Here is an 18,421-nt window from a genome sequence, read left to right on the forward strand (position 1 = left end):
CTTGCTCACCAAGGTGAGGAACACGCGCAGACGTTTCTGAAAACTGGGTGGGCCGATGTCTGCATGGACCGTGGGTCTGGAGTGCAGCAGCTCCAGGGCCCGCCCTGACATCAGACGATTAAATGACCACTTGGATTTGCCAGTGGCTCACAGAAGACCCTGGGACTCACCCCCCATACCACCCCCCCCCCCCAGCTAATTTCTTCCCTCTGAAGTAGATGAATATTTTCTAGTTTTCTGCATTACGTTACTTTCATCTATTCAGGTTATTTTCTGAAATGAGGGTGTAACTTTACATTCTTTAAGTCAGATTTGCCGTATCAATGATGGCTCCGTTTTATGCCCCTGTTCGGTATATCCTCCCCTTGAGTAAAGTTTGAGCTTAAATTCTGATAAAAGTTGAGGAACTTGTTTTCACTTCCCTCAGCCACCTAGGATGCTCATACTCGATTTTACATTCCAAGAATTCAAGCCCAGCAAGATGAAAATGATTAGAAAAAGGCTTTTGAGAATAACCTTTCACCATCTGAATATGGGTCCCTTTCAGTGGCAAATGCACTTTCAAGTGTTTAGTGCATTTTTATTGCCATTCTGGAAAGCTGGGATTGTGACTTCCGTGGAGTCCCTGAGGCCAGCATAGTAAAGCTGAGCTGCGAGTGAGAAAACACACGCACATCTCAGGCCTGTTTGTTACCAGTGCAACACGTGATTGGTGGGTAGGCTGAACATGAACTTGGTATAAGATTCTCTAGAAGCAACTGAAACCCAGGCGGGGCTCTAGGCCCCAAGATGTTTACTGTATTTTAGTTTGTCAGAGCAAAATTTGGGGAAAATAAATACCCAGCAGTTACGTGATCTGTCTGCAGTTTCTAACAGCACAGGAAATGCTCGTGAAATCACGCCGGGTGAAAATAGCTAAAGTACACAGTTGTAAATGGAGTGGGATCTCAGCTATTTAAAGGGAACGGAGAAAATTCTGAAGTGAAATTCACCAGCATCCTGGCACCCGCGCTCCTCGCTGAGGAGGCCGAGGTAGCGCCCGCAGCGGCCGGGAGCCGCAGGGAACACCGGAAGTGCAGAGGAGGGAGCCCCCCCTTAGGGTGGTCCTGACCAGGGCTGGCAGGGGCAAGTGTGGACGCCCGGCCCCTTGCCCAGGCTGGAACCACTCTGAGGGACAACTCACCCTTCAGAGCGCCTGGTGGGCTCTGGCTGTGACCCTCGAGCAGCCTCCTCTCCCCTGTCCTGCCCACCTACCCCCAGCCTCCAGGTAGAACTATACGATTGCTTTTATAACTGACCCCTGAACCAAAGAGAAGCCCATGATTTTTCTAGTCCTAATGACCTGTTTTATGTTCCAAGGGACAGTGCATCCCAGTCCCCGTGAGACGCCTTCCCTGTGGGAGCTCAGTCACTGACCTTCCCCTGAGAGGTGGAGACCCAGGGCACGGAGGAGCCCAGGCCGTGGCCGTGCCCACCACTAACCTCCTTTCTCTCTTGTCTCAGGCCAGGTACAGGGGTCTGGTCTTCCTGCACCCAGGTTGGCCGCTGTGTGCCCATGAGAAGGTGGTGGTGCAGCTGGCGTCCCTGCACGGAGTCCGGCTCCAGCCCGGGGACTTCTACCTGCAGGTCACATCGGCGGGGAAGCAGTCAGCTAGACTGGTCTTGAAATGCCTGTCCCGGCTGGGAAGGGGCATAGAGGAAGTCACCATCCCTGAGGCCATGTACGGCTGTGTCTTCACGGGGGCATTCCTGGAGTGGGTGAACCAGGAACGGAGCCACGTTCCCCTGCGCACCTGCTTGCTGACCTCAGGCTTGGCTGTTCACCGAGCCCCCTGGAGCGACATCACTAACCCTGTCTTTGTCCCCAGCCCTGGAGCCATCCTGCAGAGCTGCTCCAGCTGCACAGGTCCCGAGCAGCTGCCCAGCAGCCCCTCAGAGGCCCCAGCCCCCACCCAAGCCATGGCAGGCCCCCATTTCCAGGGAAGCACCCCTTCCCCCGACACCCTGACCCCACCCTGCCGCCGAGGGCGTGTGGGCAGCGACCAGCTCAGGCACCTTCCTTACCCAGAAAGAGCCGAGCTGGGAAGGCCCCAGACCCTGTCTGGAAGCTCAGACAGGGACTTCGAAAAGGTCAGCCCCTCAGAGCAGGGCCCACGGATGCCCCCTGAGAACTGCGGGGGATCGGAGCAGAAGCTGGACCAGGAGGAGGGCCCCAAGACCCTCACCTTCCACACAGACCTGGACATCCCGAGCAGCAGGAGGCGGCCGCCAGGGGACTCCAGTTGTGTGCCACCTAGACGCTGGTTCAGGGAGTCGTACATGGAGGCCCTGCGGAACCCCATGCCCCTGGGCAGCTCTGAGGAGGCCCTCGGGGGCCCGGCCTGCAGCTCCCTGGCTGGAGCCAGCAGGGACCCGGGGACTGGGACAGCAGCCAGTGGGACTCAGGAGGAAACCTCTGGTCCCTGGGGAGACCCCCAGCAGACCCCGAGTCTAGAGAAGGAGAGGCACACGCCCAGCCGGGCAGGTCCAGGAGCCACGGGGCGGACCCTTCCCAGGAGGTCTCGGTCCCGGGAAAGGGCACCCAGAAGCTCCGGAGGGGCCCAGGCTGCAGCCTGCCACACCTCCCACCACTCAGCCGGCGCCAGGCCTGGGGGCCACCTAGGAGGACCAGCTGTGGGGACCCCAAACTGTGTCCCAGTAGAGGGTCCCGGCTGCATCAAAGAGGAAGGTAAATGCTCCGTACTCCCTCCCCTGCACACCCCACAACCTCCCCCGCACACCCCACAACCTCCCCCGCACACCCCACAACCTCCCCCGCACACCCCACAACCTCCCCCACACACCCCACAACCTCCCCTGCACACTCCACCCCTCCTCTGCACACCCCACCCTCCCCTGCACACCCCACAACCTCCCCCGCACACCCCACAACCTCCCCTGCACACTCCACCCCTCCTCTGCACACCCCACCCTCCCCTGCACACCCCCACAACCTCCCCTGCACACCCCACAACCTCCCCTGCACACCCCACAACCTCCCCCACACACCCCACAACCTCCCCTGCACACTCCACCCCTCCTCTGCACACCCCACCCTCCCCTGCACACCCCCAAAACCTCCCCCACACCCCGCCCCTCCCCCACATACCCCACAACCTCCCCCGCACACCCCCAACCTCCCCTGCACACTCCACCCCTCCTCTGCACACTCCGCCCCTCCCCTGCACACCCCCTCAACCTCCCCCACACCCCGCCCCTCCCCCACACCCCACAACCTCCCCCGCACACCCCCACTCCTCCCCTACACACCCCCACAGCCTCCCCCTGCACTGTCCCCCTCCCACCCTGTCACAGTTTTGTTTGGTCACTTGATCCACAAGAAGCCAGTCTCCACATTCGTGTTGGGCTCACGTTCTGGAGACCAGAAGTCCAACATCAAGCTGTGGGCAGAGTGTCCCCGCTCTGAGGTCCAGGGGTACCCGTCTCTCCTCTTCCGGCTTCCGGGACTCCAGGTGTCCTGGGCTATTGCTGCAGCACTCTGACCGTCCTCCCCTTTGCCTCTGACTCGAATCTCCCTCTCCTTGCTCTTGGGCATCCATCGCTGGATTTGGGGCCCCTCTAAACCCAGGACCACCTCACATCCAGATCCCCAGAATCAGTTTCCAACTGGAGGCCACATTCACAGTTTCCAAGGGGTAGGAGAGAAAATAGGACGATTTAAAGACTGTTTGCAGGGCATCAAGTAAGAAAAGAATGACAACATATTTCTTAAAATCAAATATTTCAAATATTTTCTTTTGTTTTTCTTTTGGTTTTTGTTTTTGTTTTGTTTTTGTTTTTGTTTTTGAGTAAAGAAATAGCCTGTGAGTAACACAACCAGTGATGTTGGAAACAAGGAAAACGTGAACATACTGATGTGGGCTCCAGCGAGCGGGGCCACCCAACCTCGCGAAATGGACGGGCTGAGCCCTCCTCTCCGTGGGCCGCCCGCTGCGGTGCCTGGAGACAGCCGCCTGGACGCCCACCCTCTACCCGCCTGGCCTAACCAGGGGATCGGAGGCACCACGGCCGTTGGAGACAGAAGTGTGGCCCGGCCCGTTCCAGCCACCTCACGAGGGCCTTTCGCCTTCGAAGTCAGGCTGCTGTGCCTGGAACTTCTGACGTTCCCAGAGTGCCGCACACACGGGACCCACTGCAGAAAGAGCTTTTTTGTAACAGAAGCACTCGCTTGGGGCAGCGCTTCCTGGAAGTTTTCTGTGACCTCACTGCACTTCAGCTGAAGTGAGAAGTCCCAGCCCCTCCCCGTGGTTTCCAGCCCCTCACCTCTCCTTTGTATTGATTTTCTTCCATTTGTACTGGGCAGAGAAGACACACAATCGTGCAGCACCCCTCGCAGTCACACACACACCGTAACAACCACACACAGTCACATGCCTCACACGATCACACGCTCGAGTTCCACATACCACACACATGCACACGCAGTCACACACCACACACAGTCACATGCCTCACACGATCACACGCTCGAGTTCCACATACCACACACATGCACATGCAATCACACACCACACATAGTCACATGCCTCACACGATCACACGCTCGAGTTCCACATACCACACACATGCACACGCAGTCACACACCACATGCAGTCACATGCCTCACACGATGCACGCACACAGTCACACCACAGTCACATGCCTCACGATACATGCACACAGTCATACACACCACACAGTCACATGCCTCACACTATCACACGCTCGAGCTCCACATACCACACACATGCACACGCAATCACACACCACACACAGTCACATGCCTCACACTATCACATGCTCGAGCTCCACATACCACACACATGCACACGCAATCACACACCACATGCAGTCACATGCCTCACACGATCACACGCTCCAGTTACCCATATCACACATGCAGTCACATCACACGCAGTCACATGCCTCACATGATACACGCACATACACACCACACACAGTCACATGCCTCGCATGATCACACTCTCCAGATTGACACACAGTCACACACCAGAGTTCCACATACCACACACAGTAACACACCAGTCACATGCCTCACACAATCACATGTGCCAGAGTTACACATACCACGCACGCACACGCAATCACACACCACATGCAGTCACACACGCTGCACTGTGAGCAGGTGAGCAGGGATGAGATGACCCGTTCTTCCTGAGGGGTGTGCAGGTAAGGAGCTGTCTGCGAGCTGGAGAATCCATCTCTGTGATGACGCCGCGTGCCCTGTGCAGTGGAACATGCTTTCACTTCCCACGTGAACTGGGACAAGTTCTCATGGAACCGCCTATTTTCATGCGTGTTTCTGTCCCGTGGTGCGTAGCAAGCTGAGCAGAGCAGCTGCCTTCAACGCGCAGGAAACCTTCATCTTTGACACAGCCTCTTTCCTTTGTCCAGACGTTCTTGCGTCCTCAGCCTACGTCAGCACAGACGGCGGCAGCTTCCATTGCCACAACCCCAGCGGGCTTTCCGATGCGCCTGCCCAGCAGCCACGCCCTGAGCAAGAAGGGTGGCCGCTGGGCACAGGGGACTTCCCCAGCCAGGTGCCCAAGCGGGTGCTGGACGTCAACCAGGAGCTGCTGCAGTCCGGGGTCATCACCCTCCCAGGTGAGCATGGGCTGCCGCTTGCCCAGGTGAGCACACACCAGGCTCTCCTGTCAGGGCCGATCTCACATCTAAGCCAACAGCACAGACCCAGCTCATCACCTCGTAGGAGTGAAACCCTTGGCAGCTGCCCTGTCTCTGTCTCCACAGGGACCCGAGACCGTCAGGGCAGAGCGGTGGTGCAGGTCCGCACCAGGAGCCCGCTCTGGACCAGGGAACACTTGTCCTGCGCCGAGCTGACCGAACTGTTGCTGTACTTCCATAGCATCCCCAGGTAGGACGGGGGGCCAGGCCCCACCCTGCAGACCCGTGGGACCCCAGCTGCATGTGTGTGGCAAAGTGGGGGGCACAGGGAGGTGCCAGCTTCCATGACCAGACTCTGCCTCTCCTAACCTCATCTTTCAAAACAGTCAGCACCCGTGTGCTTCCAGCCTTGATTTTTACACACCATTTCTTGTCTTCTGTAAACATCCTTCCCAGTGACACCCAAAATTAAACACACCTGGCTATGGGGCGGGGAGGGCACACTCACTCTTTTGACCAGGACTCAGTCATCCGTGTGACATGCAGCTTCTGCCGGCTTTGAGTCAGGGTTCTGTTGTGTCCTTGGCTACATGAGTGCTGTAAGATCAGCGTCCAGACACACAGCTTAATTAGAATGGGAATTAATCCTGGAATTAGAGCTGAAGAAGTTTCTCGGAGAACACACACACACACACACACACAAAATTTATTTTTATTTTTATTTTTTTTTAGACAGGGTCTTGCTGTCGCCCAGGCTAGAGCACAGTGATGCAATCACAGCTCACTGTAGCCTCAACCTCCTGGGCTAAAGCAATCCTGCTCCCGCCTCAGCCTCCCAGGTAGCCATAGCGCCAGGCTATATATATAGTTGTTTTTTGTTTTTTGTTTTTTTTTTTTTGAGACGGAGTCTTGCTCTGTTGCCCAGGCTGGGTGCAGTGGCGCAATCTCAGCTCACCGCAAGCTCCACCTCCCGGGTTCATGCCATTCTTCTGCCTCACCCTCCTGAGTAGCTGGGACTACAGGCGCCCGTCACCACGTCTGGCTAATTTTTTGTATTTTTAGTAGATGCGGGGTTTCACTGTGTTAGCCAGGATGGTCTCGATCTGACCTGGTGATCCACCCACCTCGGCCTCCCAAAGTGCTGGGATTACAGGCGTGAGTCACCGCGCCCGGCCCAGGCTATGTATTTTTTAAGACTAGTCAAGTGTAGTAGTGAGAAGGGGGGAAGAGTAGAACAAGGTGTTTGATCTGTAACTGCGTGAGCAATCAAATGAGATAACTCACTCCCTTCAGACCAGCCGAACCCTAAAATTTTGTAAAATGAATATATCAGCTCACCCAATCTACTCTTTTCTCCTATTAAATTTTGAAGTGAAGTTTCCAGTCACAATCACAGACACAAAACTTTTAAATTGGAGTTTTCAAAACCACGTGATGGTATTTTTAGTTTTAAAAGATGTTCTAACAGTCTTAGCTTGGCTCTGGAGAGTAAAGACCCTCATGACTGATCTCAAGCTTCCGTCTTGGGAACAGGCCGTCCACATCCCGTCAGAATCATCAGAATCACCTTCTGTGCTTACGTTAAAGCCCAGACAAATACACGAAGGCAAGAAGGCCCTGAAGCCTTTGCCCCCTTGATGGAGCAGGGCCCATTTCGTCCATCCAGGAGCATGGGTGGGCGTTTAGGGGAAAGTAGCCGCAGCCCCACGGCCGAGACTGTCTGACGTCACTGGCGGGTTAGCAAGAGGAACGACGGTGGTGCCTCCAGCCGATGGGCCTGCACCTTCAGGAAGTGGAAGGCTGATGTGTATAGAGAACCCCTAACTTCTAGAGCTGAAAGGAAACCAGTAACGACTAGTCTCGGAGGTGGAGAAACTCGTTTTTGTAAGAGATTTCACCTTCGGTGGTTAAGACCAGCTGTCTCTCCGTCCCCAGGAAGGAGGTCCGGGACCTGGGTCTGGTCGTCCTGGTGGACGCACGCAGGAGTCCAGCCGCCCCTGCCATCTCCCAGGCCCTTGCGGGATTGCAGGTATGGCAGGGTTGTCACGTCCCTTGGGTGTGCAGAGCATCTCGGGGCCGTGTGCCACTGGGGCCGCCCACATCGTGGTTCTGAGTAGCCAGTCCATAGGCTTAGTGTGAAGATTCAAGACAGGCCCCTGTGCAGAGCCCCTCCTTCTTGGGGTCTTCCCAATGGATCCAGCTCTTGCTCTCCGGGGCCAGAACACAGACAACACTGGGGAAGGTGGGCTTGGCCCATCCACTGGGGACTTGGGGAAGCTCCATGCTGGGGGCAACTGCAAACCTAAAAAGCAAAGCCAGCCAGGCCCAGGTGGGGGGCACCTGTCCCAGGAGGACAGCACAGCCCCATCCCTGCCCAGTATGGCTGCCCCTGCTATGCCCCTCCAGGATGCAGGGCATGGCATTGTCCTTCAGACAAAGGACAGAGGAGGAAGGGGCAGCCATGGCTCACTGCAAGGATGAACCAGGGTGGGGACGAACCTGGCAGCCCCAGACAGGGTCAGTGCTATTGCTACAGGACCCTGTAGCCTCAAACTCCCAGGCTCAAGCCATGCTCCTGCCTCAGCCTCCAGAGTAGCTAGGACCACAGGCATGTGCCACCATGCCCAGCTAATTTTTTATGTTTACTAGAGATGGGGTTTTGCCATGTTGCCCAGGCTGGTCTTGAATTCCTGGACTCAAGTGATCCACCCACCTTAGCTGCCTAGAGTGCTGGGATCGCAGGCATGAGCCACCGTGCATGGCCTAGGGGCCCTGCATTGAACCATAAGCAACATCCAGAGGAGATGGGAAGCACTGCGGATGGGAAGATGTCACTGCCTGAGCAGGGACAGATGGGAGCCCAGAGACGGGGAGAGACCAGGGTCGGGGTGTCCAGGGAAAGGGACAGGGAGGGGACAGGGACAGGGAGGGGACAGGGACAGAACCCGGGGTGCCCTCTCCCATGCCCCACCTGCACTCCACGAAGCTAAACCCATTACGCTGTTGCTGTCCCTGCTGAAGATGGAGGCAGAGGCTCCTATACTCACTGAGGAAACTCAAGTTTAGGGACACCAGGTGGCAGGTTGTGCCAGGAAAGATGTCAGTCAGGGACAGTGCTGGCAGAACTCACTCCACTGTGGAGTCCTCCTTCCTCTCCCCCTCCATGGGCCTCCCTCTTCTCCCCACTGGCAGTCCTCCCTCCTCTCCCCCATTCTGCAGCCCTCCCTCGTCTTCCTTCCCATGGTACTCCTGTCTTTCCCTCTCCACAGTCCTCCCTCCTCTCCACCCCCACAGTCGTTCCTCCTCTTCTCCCACCCTGCAGCCCTCCCTCCTCTCCCACACCCTGTGACCCTCCGTCCTCCCCTCCGTGGTCCTCCATCCTCTCCCCCTCCATGATCCCCCTTCTCTCTACCCCCATGGTGGTTCCTCCTCTCTCACACACTGTAACCCTCCCTCCTCTCCCCACCATGGTCCTCCCTCCTCTTCCCTAACCCTGCAGCCCTCCCTTCTATTCACCCCTGTGATCCTCTCTCCTCCCCCCTACACAGTCCTCCCTCCTGTCCCCACTGTGGACCTCCCTCCTCTTCCCTAACCTAAAGTCCTCCCTCCTCTTTCCCCTGCAGTCCTCCTTCCTCTCCTCCCCCATAGTCCTCCCTCCTCTCCCCCCACCCTGCAGTCCTCCTTCCTCTTCCCTAACTCTTGAGTCCTCCCTCATCTCCCCCCTCTTCTCCTCCCCCACAGTCCTCCCTTGTGTCCCCTGACCCTGCGGCCCCCCATCCTCTCCCCCAACCCTGCAGTCCTCCCTCCTCTTCTCTAACCCTGCAGTCCTCCTTCCTACCCCCCGCCACAGTCTCCCCTCTTCTCTCTCCACCCTGCTGCCACCACTTCTCTCCCCCACACTTCCCCTCTTGCATGGAGCCTGCCTCCCCTCGCCTTAGAGTGAACCTGCCTCTTGTCTCCCTCCTTACTGTCAGTCCTGCCTGTCATTTCTTCTTACTTTCGCAGTACATGGCTCTTCTTAGAAAATCTCAGTGTCCTACCTGATACTTGGAGGAGACAGGCTCAGTCATGACCCCCCTTACAGAGTGGGATCCACTCAGGTTGGGCCCCGTGGTGGCATCCTCCAGAACTGCCTGGCAGGGTGGCTGGGCCAGCAGAAATCGCTGGCCTGGGAGCAAGTGACAGGGACCTTGGGCTGAGCAAGGGGCCGAGGTGACTCCCCGAGGTCAGGAAGGGGTCACTGGGAGGAGAGAGCACAGGCTGAGGTCCAGACAGGAAGTGCCACGAGTTGGGTTGCATCAGCTAGGCTAGACAGGAGTCCCCAGTGCACAGACAGTGTCAGGAAAGCCTCAGGGAGGCCCAGGGCCAGGGGAGGCATTGATCAGAGAGGTTCTGAGAGATTCTCAAGGCCTCCAAGAAAGGAACATGAGGCCCTGCACCACAGCATGAGCATGAGCTGTCCCTGGTTGGGCACCTGGGCAGTGGTCTGTGCTTCACCTAGACAAAGAAATGGCAGTCAAGGAACAGATTCTAGGGGAGGAAACAAAGCTGACCCAGAGGTAACCTGGGCACAAGAGGAATCTGGAAGAGCCCATACCTGCTTAGCAAACCTAAGGTAGTGACATCAGGGTGGAAAAAAGAATATATATGTTTATTACTAGCGTTCACCAAAAAGGGTTCACAATGCATTGCTCTAAAGCTCAGTTAACTTCTCTAACACAAGGTAGACATAGTGTGAAGTGCCAAAACTCAGTTTCCATAAAATATTTTACAAGCATGTAAGTTCCTTATTGACTTTTTCAAAAGAAATTCACGTAGGAAATACGTCCTAACTCATTCTATGATGCCAGCATGACCGTGATACTAAAGCCAACCAAAGACACTAAAAGTAAAGAACACTGCAGAGCAATATCCCTTATGAAAGTTGATGCAAAAATCATCAACAAAATAATAGCAAATCAAATTCAGTAGCAGGTTGAAAGGATTATACACCCTGACCGAGTACAATTTGTTCCTGGAATGCAAGGATGGTTCAACACATGAAAACTGATCAGTGTAATATACCACACAAACAGAATGAAGGGGGAAAAACACATGATCATCTCAATTGATGCCAAAAAAAGCACTTGACAAAATTCAACATCTTTAATGATGAAAGCACTCAATAAACTAGAAATAGAAGGAAATTACCTCAACATAATAAAGGTCATATGAAAAATCTACAGGAAATATCATACTCAATGGCAAAAAACTGAAATCTTCTCATCTAAACTCAGGAACAAGGCAATAATGCCCACTTCTATTCAACATATTACTGGAAGTTCTAGCTAGAGCAATTGGACAAGAAAAAGGGGTCGGGGGGAAGAGGCATCCAAACTGGAAAGGAAGAAGTAAAATTATCTCTATTCCCAGATGATGTGATCTTGTATGCAGAAAATCCTAACAGTTCCACAAAAAAGAAAGAAATAAAATAAGTTAATTCAGCAAAGTAGCAGGATACAAAGTCAACACACAAAAATCAGTCACACTTCTATACACTTAACAGTGAGCAATCTGAAAAGGAAATTAAGGAAACAGTTCATTTACAATAGCATCAAAAAGAAGAAAGTACTTAGGAATTAACCAAAGAAGTGAAAGACTTTTTCACTGAAAACTACAAGACAGCTGAAAGAAATTAAAGAAGATGTAAATAGAAAGATATCTCATGTTCAAGGATTGGAAGACTTAATATTGTATTGAAATATCAATACTACACAAAGTGATGTATAGATACAGTGCAATCCCTATCAAAATTCCACTGACGTTTTTTGCCAAAATAGAAAAACCTATCCTGAAATTCATAGGGAATCTCAAAGGACTCCATCTAGCCAAAACAATTATAAAAAATAAAAACAAAGCTGGAGGACTCACAGTTCTTGATTTCAGAACTTATTACAAAGCAACAGTAATCAAAAAAGTATGGCACTGGCATTAAAAACAGACATATAGAACAATTGAATAGAATAGAAAGCCATGAAACTAACAATCATATACATAAATGATTTTTGAAAAGGGTACCAAGACCATTCAATGGAGAAAAGACAGTCTTTTTTAACAAATGGTGCTTAAAAAACTAGATATCCACATGCAAAAGAATGAAGTTGGACCCTTACCTAAACACCATATAAAAAATTAACTCAAATGGATCAAAGACCTAATTGTAAGGCCTAAAACTAAAAAATGTTTAGAAGACAACATAGGGCAGAAACTTTCTAACATTGGATTTGGCAGTGATATATTAGATATAACATCAGAGGAACCAGCAACAAAAGAAAAAAAAGACAAATCAGACTTTTCAAAAATTAAAAAATGTTGTGTATCAGCACTACCAGCCAGGTATGGTGGCTCATTCCTGTAATCCCAGCACTTTGGGAGGCTGAGGCAGGAGGATCACTTGAGCCCAGGAGTTCAGGACCAGCCTGGGCAATATAGTGAGACTCTGTCACTACGAAAAAGAAAATTAGCTGAGCATGGTGGTGCATGTTTGTAGTCCCAGCTACTTAAGGGGCTGAGGTGGGAGGATCACTTGAGCCAAGGAGATCAAGGCTGCAGTGAGCCATGAGCATGCCACTGCACTCCAGTATGGATGACAGAGAGAGACCCCATCTCAAAACAAGTAAATAAGAAGACACTATCGACAGAGTAAAAAGGCAACCCACAGAATGGGGGGAAATTTTGGCAAATTATGTATCTGGTAGGAGGTTAATATCTGGAATATATAGAGAACTCCTAAAATTCAACAACAATGAAAACCAAACTGCCCAATTCAAAAATGAACAAAAGGCTTGAATAGACATTTCTCCAGAGAAGATATATACATGGCTAATGAGCACATGAAAAGGTGCTCAATGTCATTAATGATTAGAGAAATTCAGATCAAAACCTCAATTAAATACCACTTCCCCATGCGTTAGGTTGGCTATTGTAAAAAAACAAAAAGTGTTGGCAAAGATACGGAGAAATTGGAACCCTTGTGCACTGTTGGTGGGAACAGTAAATAGTGACTCATTGTGGAAAATAGTTTGGCAATCCTCAAAAAGGTAAACATAGGATTACCATATGATCCAGCAATACTGTGTCTGGGTATATACCCAAGAAATTGAAAGCAGAGTTTCAAAGAGGTATTTATACAACTATGTTCATAGCAGCATTATTCATAACATCTAAAACACAGAAGCAACCTTAGTACCCATAAACAGATGAATAGATAAGCAAAATGTGGCCTATCCTTACAATGGAATATTATCCAACCTTAAAAAGGAAGGAAATTCTGACATATGCTGCAGCATGTATGAATCTTGAGGACATGCTGAGTGAAATAAGCCAATCACAAAAAGACAAACATTCCACTTCTAAGAGTACTCAGAGTAGCCCAGATCCCAGAGACAGAAAGTAAAATGGTGGTCGCCTGGTGCCAGGGGCAGAGGGTAATGAACAGTTTTTCTTTAACGGGTGCAGGGTTTTGGTTTTACAAGATGAAAAGAGTTATGGAGACGAACGGTGGTGGTGGTTGCACGACATTATGAATGTATCTAAGACTACTGAACTGTACACTGAAAAATGATGATAATAGTGTTTCACCACAATGAAACAATTGAAAATATACACACAACCGATAAAGGACTTGTCTATAGAATATATACAATCTCAAAACTCAGTAATAAGAAAACAACCCAATAAAATATGGGAAAGGATTTGAGTGCTCTTCACTGAAGATGATACACAGATGGCAAAGAAGCACATGAAAATTTGCCGAACATCATTAATCACTGGGGAAATGCAACTGAAAACCAAAATGAAACACACAAAAACAGCAACAAAGCTTAACAATAACAAATGCTTGGTACTGCTGATGGAAATGCAAAATTGTACAGCCACTCTGGAAAACACGTACTTATCACATGAGCCAGAAATCCCACTCCTAGATATTTATCCAAGATAAATGAAAACTTGTGTTCACACAATATTTATAGTGACTTTACCCATGATTGCGAAAAACTGGAAACAACCCAGTTATCCTTCAGCCGGTGAATGGATGAACAGATTGTGGTGAGGCATACCGTGGAATACTGCTCAGCAAAACAGAGGAACACACCCTTAGTCTCCACAACAGGGACGAGTTCCTAACGCACAGCACTAAGTGAGAGAGGCCACTCCTGCCTTAGTCTGTTTATGTCTAGAAGAGGCAAGTCGGTGGAGATGAAAGCAGATCAGCGGTTGCCAGGGGCTGGGCATAGGGGAGGGCTTGACTACAAAGAGGCACAAGAGAATTTTGGGGTTGCTTAATAGTTCTTTGTCTTGATGGTGGTGATGATTACATGACTATGCTTTCGTCAAAACTTACAGAACTATTCACTGAAAAGGGTGAATTTTATTGTATGTAAATTATACCTCGATAAACCTGATTACATTAAAATTCATAAGAGCAAATAATTTACATTTCAGGGCAAAGTCAACTATGTTTTATGCACTGTAGGTACGCTGGGAAACTATGACAGAATTAGTACCAATCAAAATTGGGCAATTCTATTAATGAAGTTAAAAATTAGAAAGCTAATCAGTAATATTTATTTCTTATTTATTTCAGAACAACACATCTCCTATAATTCATAGTATCTTGCTGTTGATAGATAAAGAATCTGCATTTAGGCCTGACAAGGATGCAATAATTCAGGTAATGGTTTAGACTGTGGGATCCGGAGTGATAGATAAAATTAAACATTAAGGCACCTAGATGAGATTAAACACATGAAAGAATTTAGATAAGTTCTAATTGCATCCACGTGGGAGCCTGGAAACCTCCTTCCTACCCCGTAAGTTCTCGCAGGAGCCCTGCAGAGTATGCCATGAAAAACTTAAAAATGTGACCTTTCTTCTCCACCTCATGTATTTTCTTTCCTTCTCTTTCTTTGTATCGTTCTCTTTTATCGGAAAACATCTTCATTTGGCCTCATTCTGAAAAGATATTTTTGTTACATCTAGAATTCTGGTTTGAGAGGAGTTTTGCTTTTCCCCTCAGCACTTTAAAGATGCTGCTCTGTTGCCCTCTGGCCTTCGTAATTTTAGAAGAAAAGTTCATCATAATTCAGATCACTGTTCATCTCTATGAAGTGTGTTAATTTTCCTTTGGCTGTTTCCAAGGTACTTCCTTTCTTTTCAGCAAATTGACTGCAATGCGAGCGGGCTTGGTTTTCTTCATTATCCTGTTTTGGCTCGAACTCTTAAATTTGTGAATTCATGTCTATCACCACATTTAGGACCTTTTTAGCCATTCTTTCTTTCTTTTATTTTTTCCTTTCGTGAGACAGCATCTAGCTCTGTCACCCAGGCTGGAGTGTGGTTGTGCAATCAGAGCTTACTGTAATCTCCAACTCCTGGGCTCAAGTGATTCTCCCACCTCAGCCTCCTGAGTAACTGGGACTGAAGGTGTGCACCCCCACACCAAGCTACTTTTTTTTTTTTAAAGAGACAGGGTCTTGCTATGTTGCCCAGGCTGGCCTCCCACCTTGGCCTCCCAAAGCTCTGGGATTGTAGGCATGAGCCACAGTACCTGGCCTAGTTCTTAAAATTTTTTTTCCTGCTTTATTCTCTCTCTTCTCTCTTTCTAGTACTTCCATTGCATATACTAATATTGTCCCACAGATCTCTAAGAATCTGTCTTTTTTAAACTTTTTTCCTCTCTAGTCTTCAGATCAGGTTGTTCTATTGATCCTGTCCTTAGGGTCACTGGTTCCTTACTCTGTCATCTTTTCAGCTGTTAAGCTCACTAATGTGGCTTGGCTCTGTGTCCTCACCCAAATCTCCTATCAAATTTTAATACCCACGTGTGGAGGGAGGGACCTGCTGGGAGGTGACTGGATCGTGGGGGCAGATGCTGTTCTGATAGTGAGGATTTCTCATGAGAGCTGATGGTTTTAAAGTGTGGCCCTTCCTTACTCTGTCTCTCTCACCTGTGCCATGGAAGACGTGTCTTGCTTCTCCTTTGCCTTCTGCCATGATTGTAAGTTTCCTAAGGCCTCCTCAGCCATGCCGAATTGTGAGTCAATTAAACCTCTTTCCTTTATAAATTACCCAGTGTCAGGTAGTATCTTTATAGCAGTGTGAAAACAGACTAATACATTCTCCCAGTGAATGTTTTAGTTCAAATATTGTATTTTTCAGCTGTAAGATTTCCAGTGGATTTTAAAATATATTTTCTACATCTTTCCTGACTTTTCCTCTCCTTTCATAAATTGCAGGCATTTTTCCTTTACCTCATTGAGCATGGTTTTAATGGCTGCTTTGAAATCCTTGTCTAATAATCCAGCATCTGGGTCATCTCTGGGTTGGCCTCTGCTGATTGTCTTTCCCTGGAGAATAGATCCTATGTTTCTGATTCTTGATGTGTCACGTAATTCCAGACATTGTAAATATTCTGTTGGGGAGACTGGATTCTGTAATAGACTCACAGTGTTACTCTGATGTGCACGTAACATGGTTAGACTCAAACCAGAACCTCTGTCACCCACAGTGCGTTCAGTTTAATTCTCTGAGTCCTCCCCATGCATGCACAGTTCAGGGTCAGCCAGAAACTTGGGCAGAGTTTACACACACACGACGGGGCTTCTTCCACAGCTGCCCCCTTCTGGGAATCTACTTTCACTTTCCAGGGGTGTGGCCACCCCATCCTCTGTCTCTTCTTTCTTCAGGCTAGAAAGATGCCCATTTTCTTATTGTTTTTATATTTTATTTATGTTTTTAAATAAAATCGAGCTCCATTGCTGAGACTGAATTGCAGTGGTGTGATCACGGCTACTTGCAGCCTTGACCTCCCCAGGCTCAGGTGATCCTTGCACCTCAGCCTCCTGAGTAGCTGGGTCTACAGGTGTGCGCTAGCACGCTCTGCTAATGTTTGTAGTTTGTTTTGTAGAAATGGGAGTTTTTTTTTTTTTTTGAGACAGAGTCTTGTTCTGTGTTGCCAGGCTGGAGTGCAGTGGCATGATCTTGGCTCACCGCAACCTCCACCTCCTGGGTTCAAGCGATTCTCCTGCCTCAGCCTCCCGAGTAGCTGGGACCACAGGTGCATGCCACCATGCCCAGCTAATTTTTGCATTTTTAGTAGAGATGGGGTTTCACCATGTTGGCCAGGATATTCTCGATCTCCTGACCTTGTTATCCACCCGCCTCAGCCCCGCAAAGTGCTGGGATTACAGGCGTGAGCCACCATGCCCAGCCCCTTTCCTTTCCTTTCTTTTTCTTTTTCTTTCTTTTTTTTTTTTTTTTTTGTTTTGTTTACAAAGCCACCTGCTGTCAAAAGGATGCCTGTTTTCTGTTGGAGCTCAGCCACTTCCTGCTGGCAGCGGCCCTGAGGACGGAGCACAGCGGGAACTCGCCCCTGCTGGCCCCCCCTGCAAGCGTTAGTTGCCCCCACAATAAGCCTGACTTGTCTCGGCTGCTGGGGCTTTCAGGAAACTGTCCTTATATTTTGTCCAGAGTTTGTGGGTTTTATCTGAGAAGGCCCACCTCTGCCGCACCAGGAGAACAGCCTTGACTCATTCATTCCCTTTTCCTTCTTCTTTCTCCCCCCCTTTTTTTTTTTTTTTTTTTTTTTTTTTTTGGTTTTTCTTCACCAGGGCCTTTCCTTCATTTCTCTTTGCTCCCTGCTTTCCCGTCTTCTCACTTTCATTACTGCACCCAGACAGGTGCTGTTATCAGTGCCTCCAGCAAAGCAGGGGCGATACTCCCTGAGCCAGCCTCTCCGTCCTCCGAACCCAGGAATGAGCCATTTACAGGGTTTTCCCCCAAGAGATGCATCTGGAGCCATGACCAACGAGTGCCTCTTCTTGGCAGTGTGAGGTCGTGAGCTCCCTGAAGGCCCTGCACAAATTTGTCGACAGCTGCCAGCTGACCACAGACCTCGACGGCTCCTTTCCCTACAGCCATGGTGACTGGATCTGCTTCCGTCAGGTGGGTTCAGCCCGCAGCTGCTGCACATGCCACGGTCTCTGGGTACTTTCTCTCATGTGGACGTTTTTACTCAAATTTGAAAAGACATCACCATCCCTGATCTCATGCTTATTACAGTCACCATTCAGGTCTTGGTGTCTCCACAACCACACCGTGGTGCATCTGAGATGCCAAGCCTGGGTGGGAAGGGCACTGCTGCCCCAGAAGTGTCTGTAGATCTCAGGGACCTTCACACATGGAAGCTTCCCAACCCGAGATGGGTTTAAATGCAGGAACTGGAACTCACAGCTGCTTACTTTAGCATCTGACAGATCGGGTCCTTATAATCTCCTCCCTCTCAACTCACGCCAGAGGCTGGAACACTTCGCTGGAAACTGCGAAGAAGCCATCACTTTTCTACAGAATTCATTCTGCTCCCTGAACACCCACAGAACCCCAAGTACAGCCCAGGTAAGTCCCCACACTGGCAGGTAAGTTCACTTCGTGTGACAGGTAGGTGGGGGCAGAAAGGTTTAGCCAAACATGAAAATAAATATTTGGTTCACCGTCATCTGTAGCAGAGATTTTCAAATCCTTTTTCATTATCCTGTTTAGGCTTGAACTCTTAAATTCCCTCTCAATTCACAAAAAGCCATTTCCTCCCCTTTGTCACCAAAACGTTCCACCGTACCCAGAAGGAAAACCATGTCACTGCACTTGACGATGTGCAGCGGCGTGAGCAGCAGCGGCTGCCAGGAATGAGTCACTCCA

The 18,421-nt window shown here is 50.1% G+C and overlaps 1 protein-coding gene across 10 annotated transcripts in view; it reads left to right on the top strand.

Moving 5' to 3' along the window:
* Positions 1-18,421, top strand: part of PLEKHG4B (pleckstrin homology and RhoGEF domain containing G4B) — a 93,809-nt gene that overhangs the window by 46,658 nt on the left and 28,730 nt on the right. For 9 of the 10 annotated variants that reach the window (XR_012413537.1, XM_045393443.2, XM_065546026.1 and 6 more), the window contains exons 3-9: positions 1,504-2,728; positions 5,456-5,665; positions 5,813-5,936; positions 7,622-7,715; positions 14,313-14,399; positions 17,555-17,671; positions 18,023-18,121. Coding sequence is in view for 9 of the 10 variants with exons in the window: in XM_045393443.2 (XP_045249378.2) it covers positions 1,504-2,728; positions 5,456-5,665; positions 5,813-5,936; positions 7,622-7,715; positions 14,313-14,399; positions 17,555-17,671; positions 18,023-18,121 (1,956 nt within the window). In the remaining variant the exon portion in view is untranslated. The remainder of the gene's footprint in view (positions 1-1,503; positions 2,729-5,455; positions 5,666-5,812; positions 5,937-7,621; positions 7,716-14,312; positions 14,400-17,554; positions 17,672-18,022; positions 18,122-18,421) is intronic. The other variant, XM_073993018.1, reaches the window with a different exon arrangement.

The sequence above is a fragment of the Macaca fascicularis genome, chromosome 6 (assembly GCF_037993035.2).
Source record: "Macaca fascicularis isolate 582-1 chromosome 6, T2T-MFA8v1.1".
Lineage (NCBI taxonomy): Eukaryota > Metazoa > Chordata > Mammalia > Primates > Cercopithecidae > Macaca > Macaca fascicularis.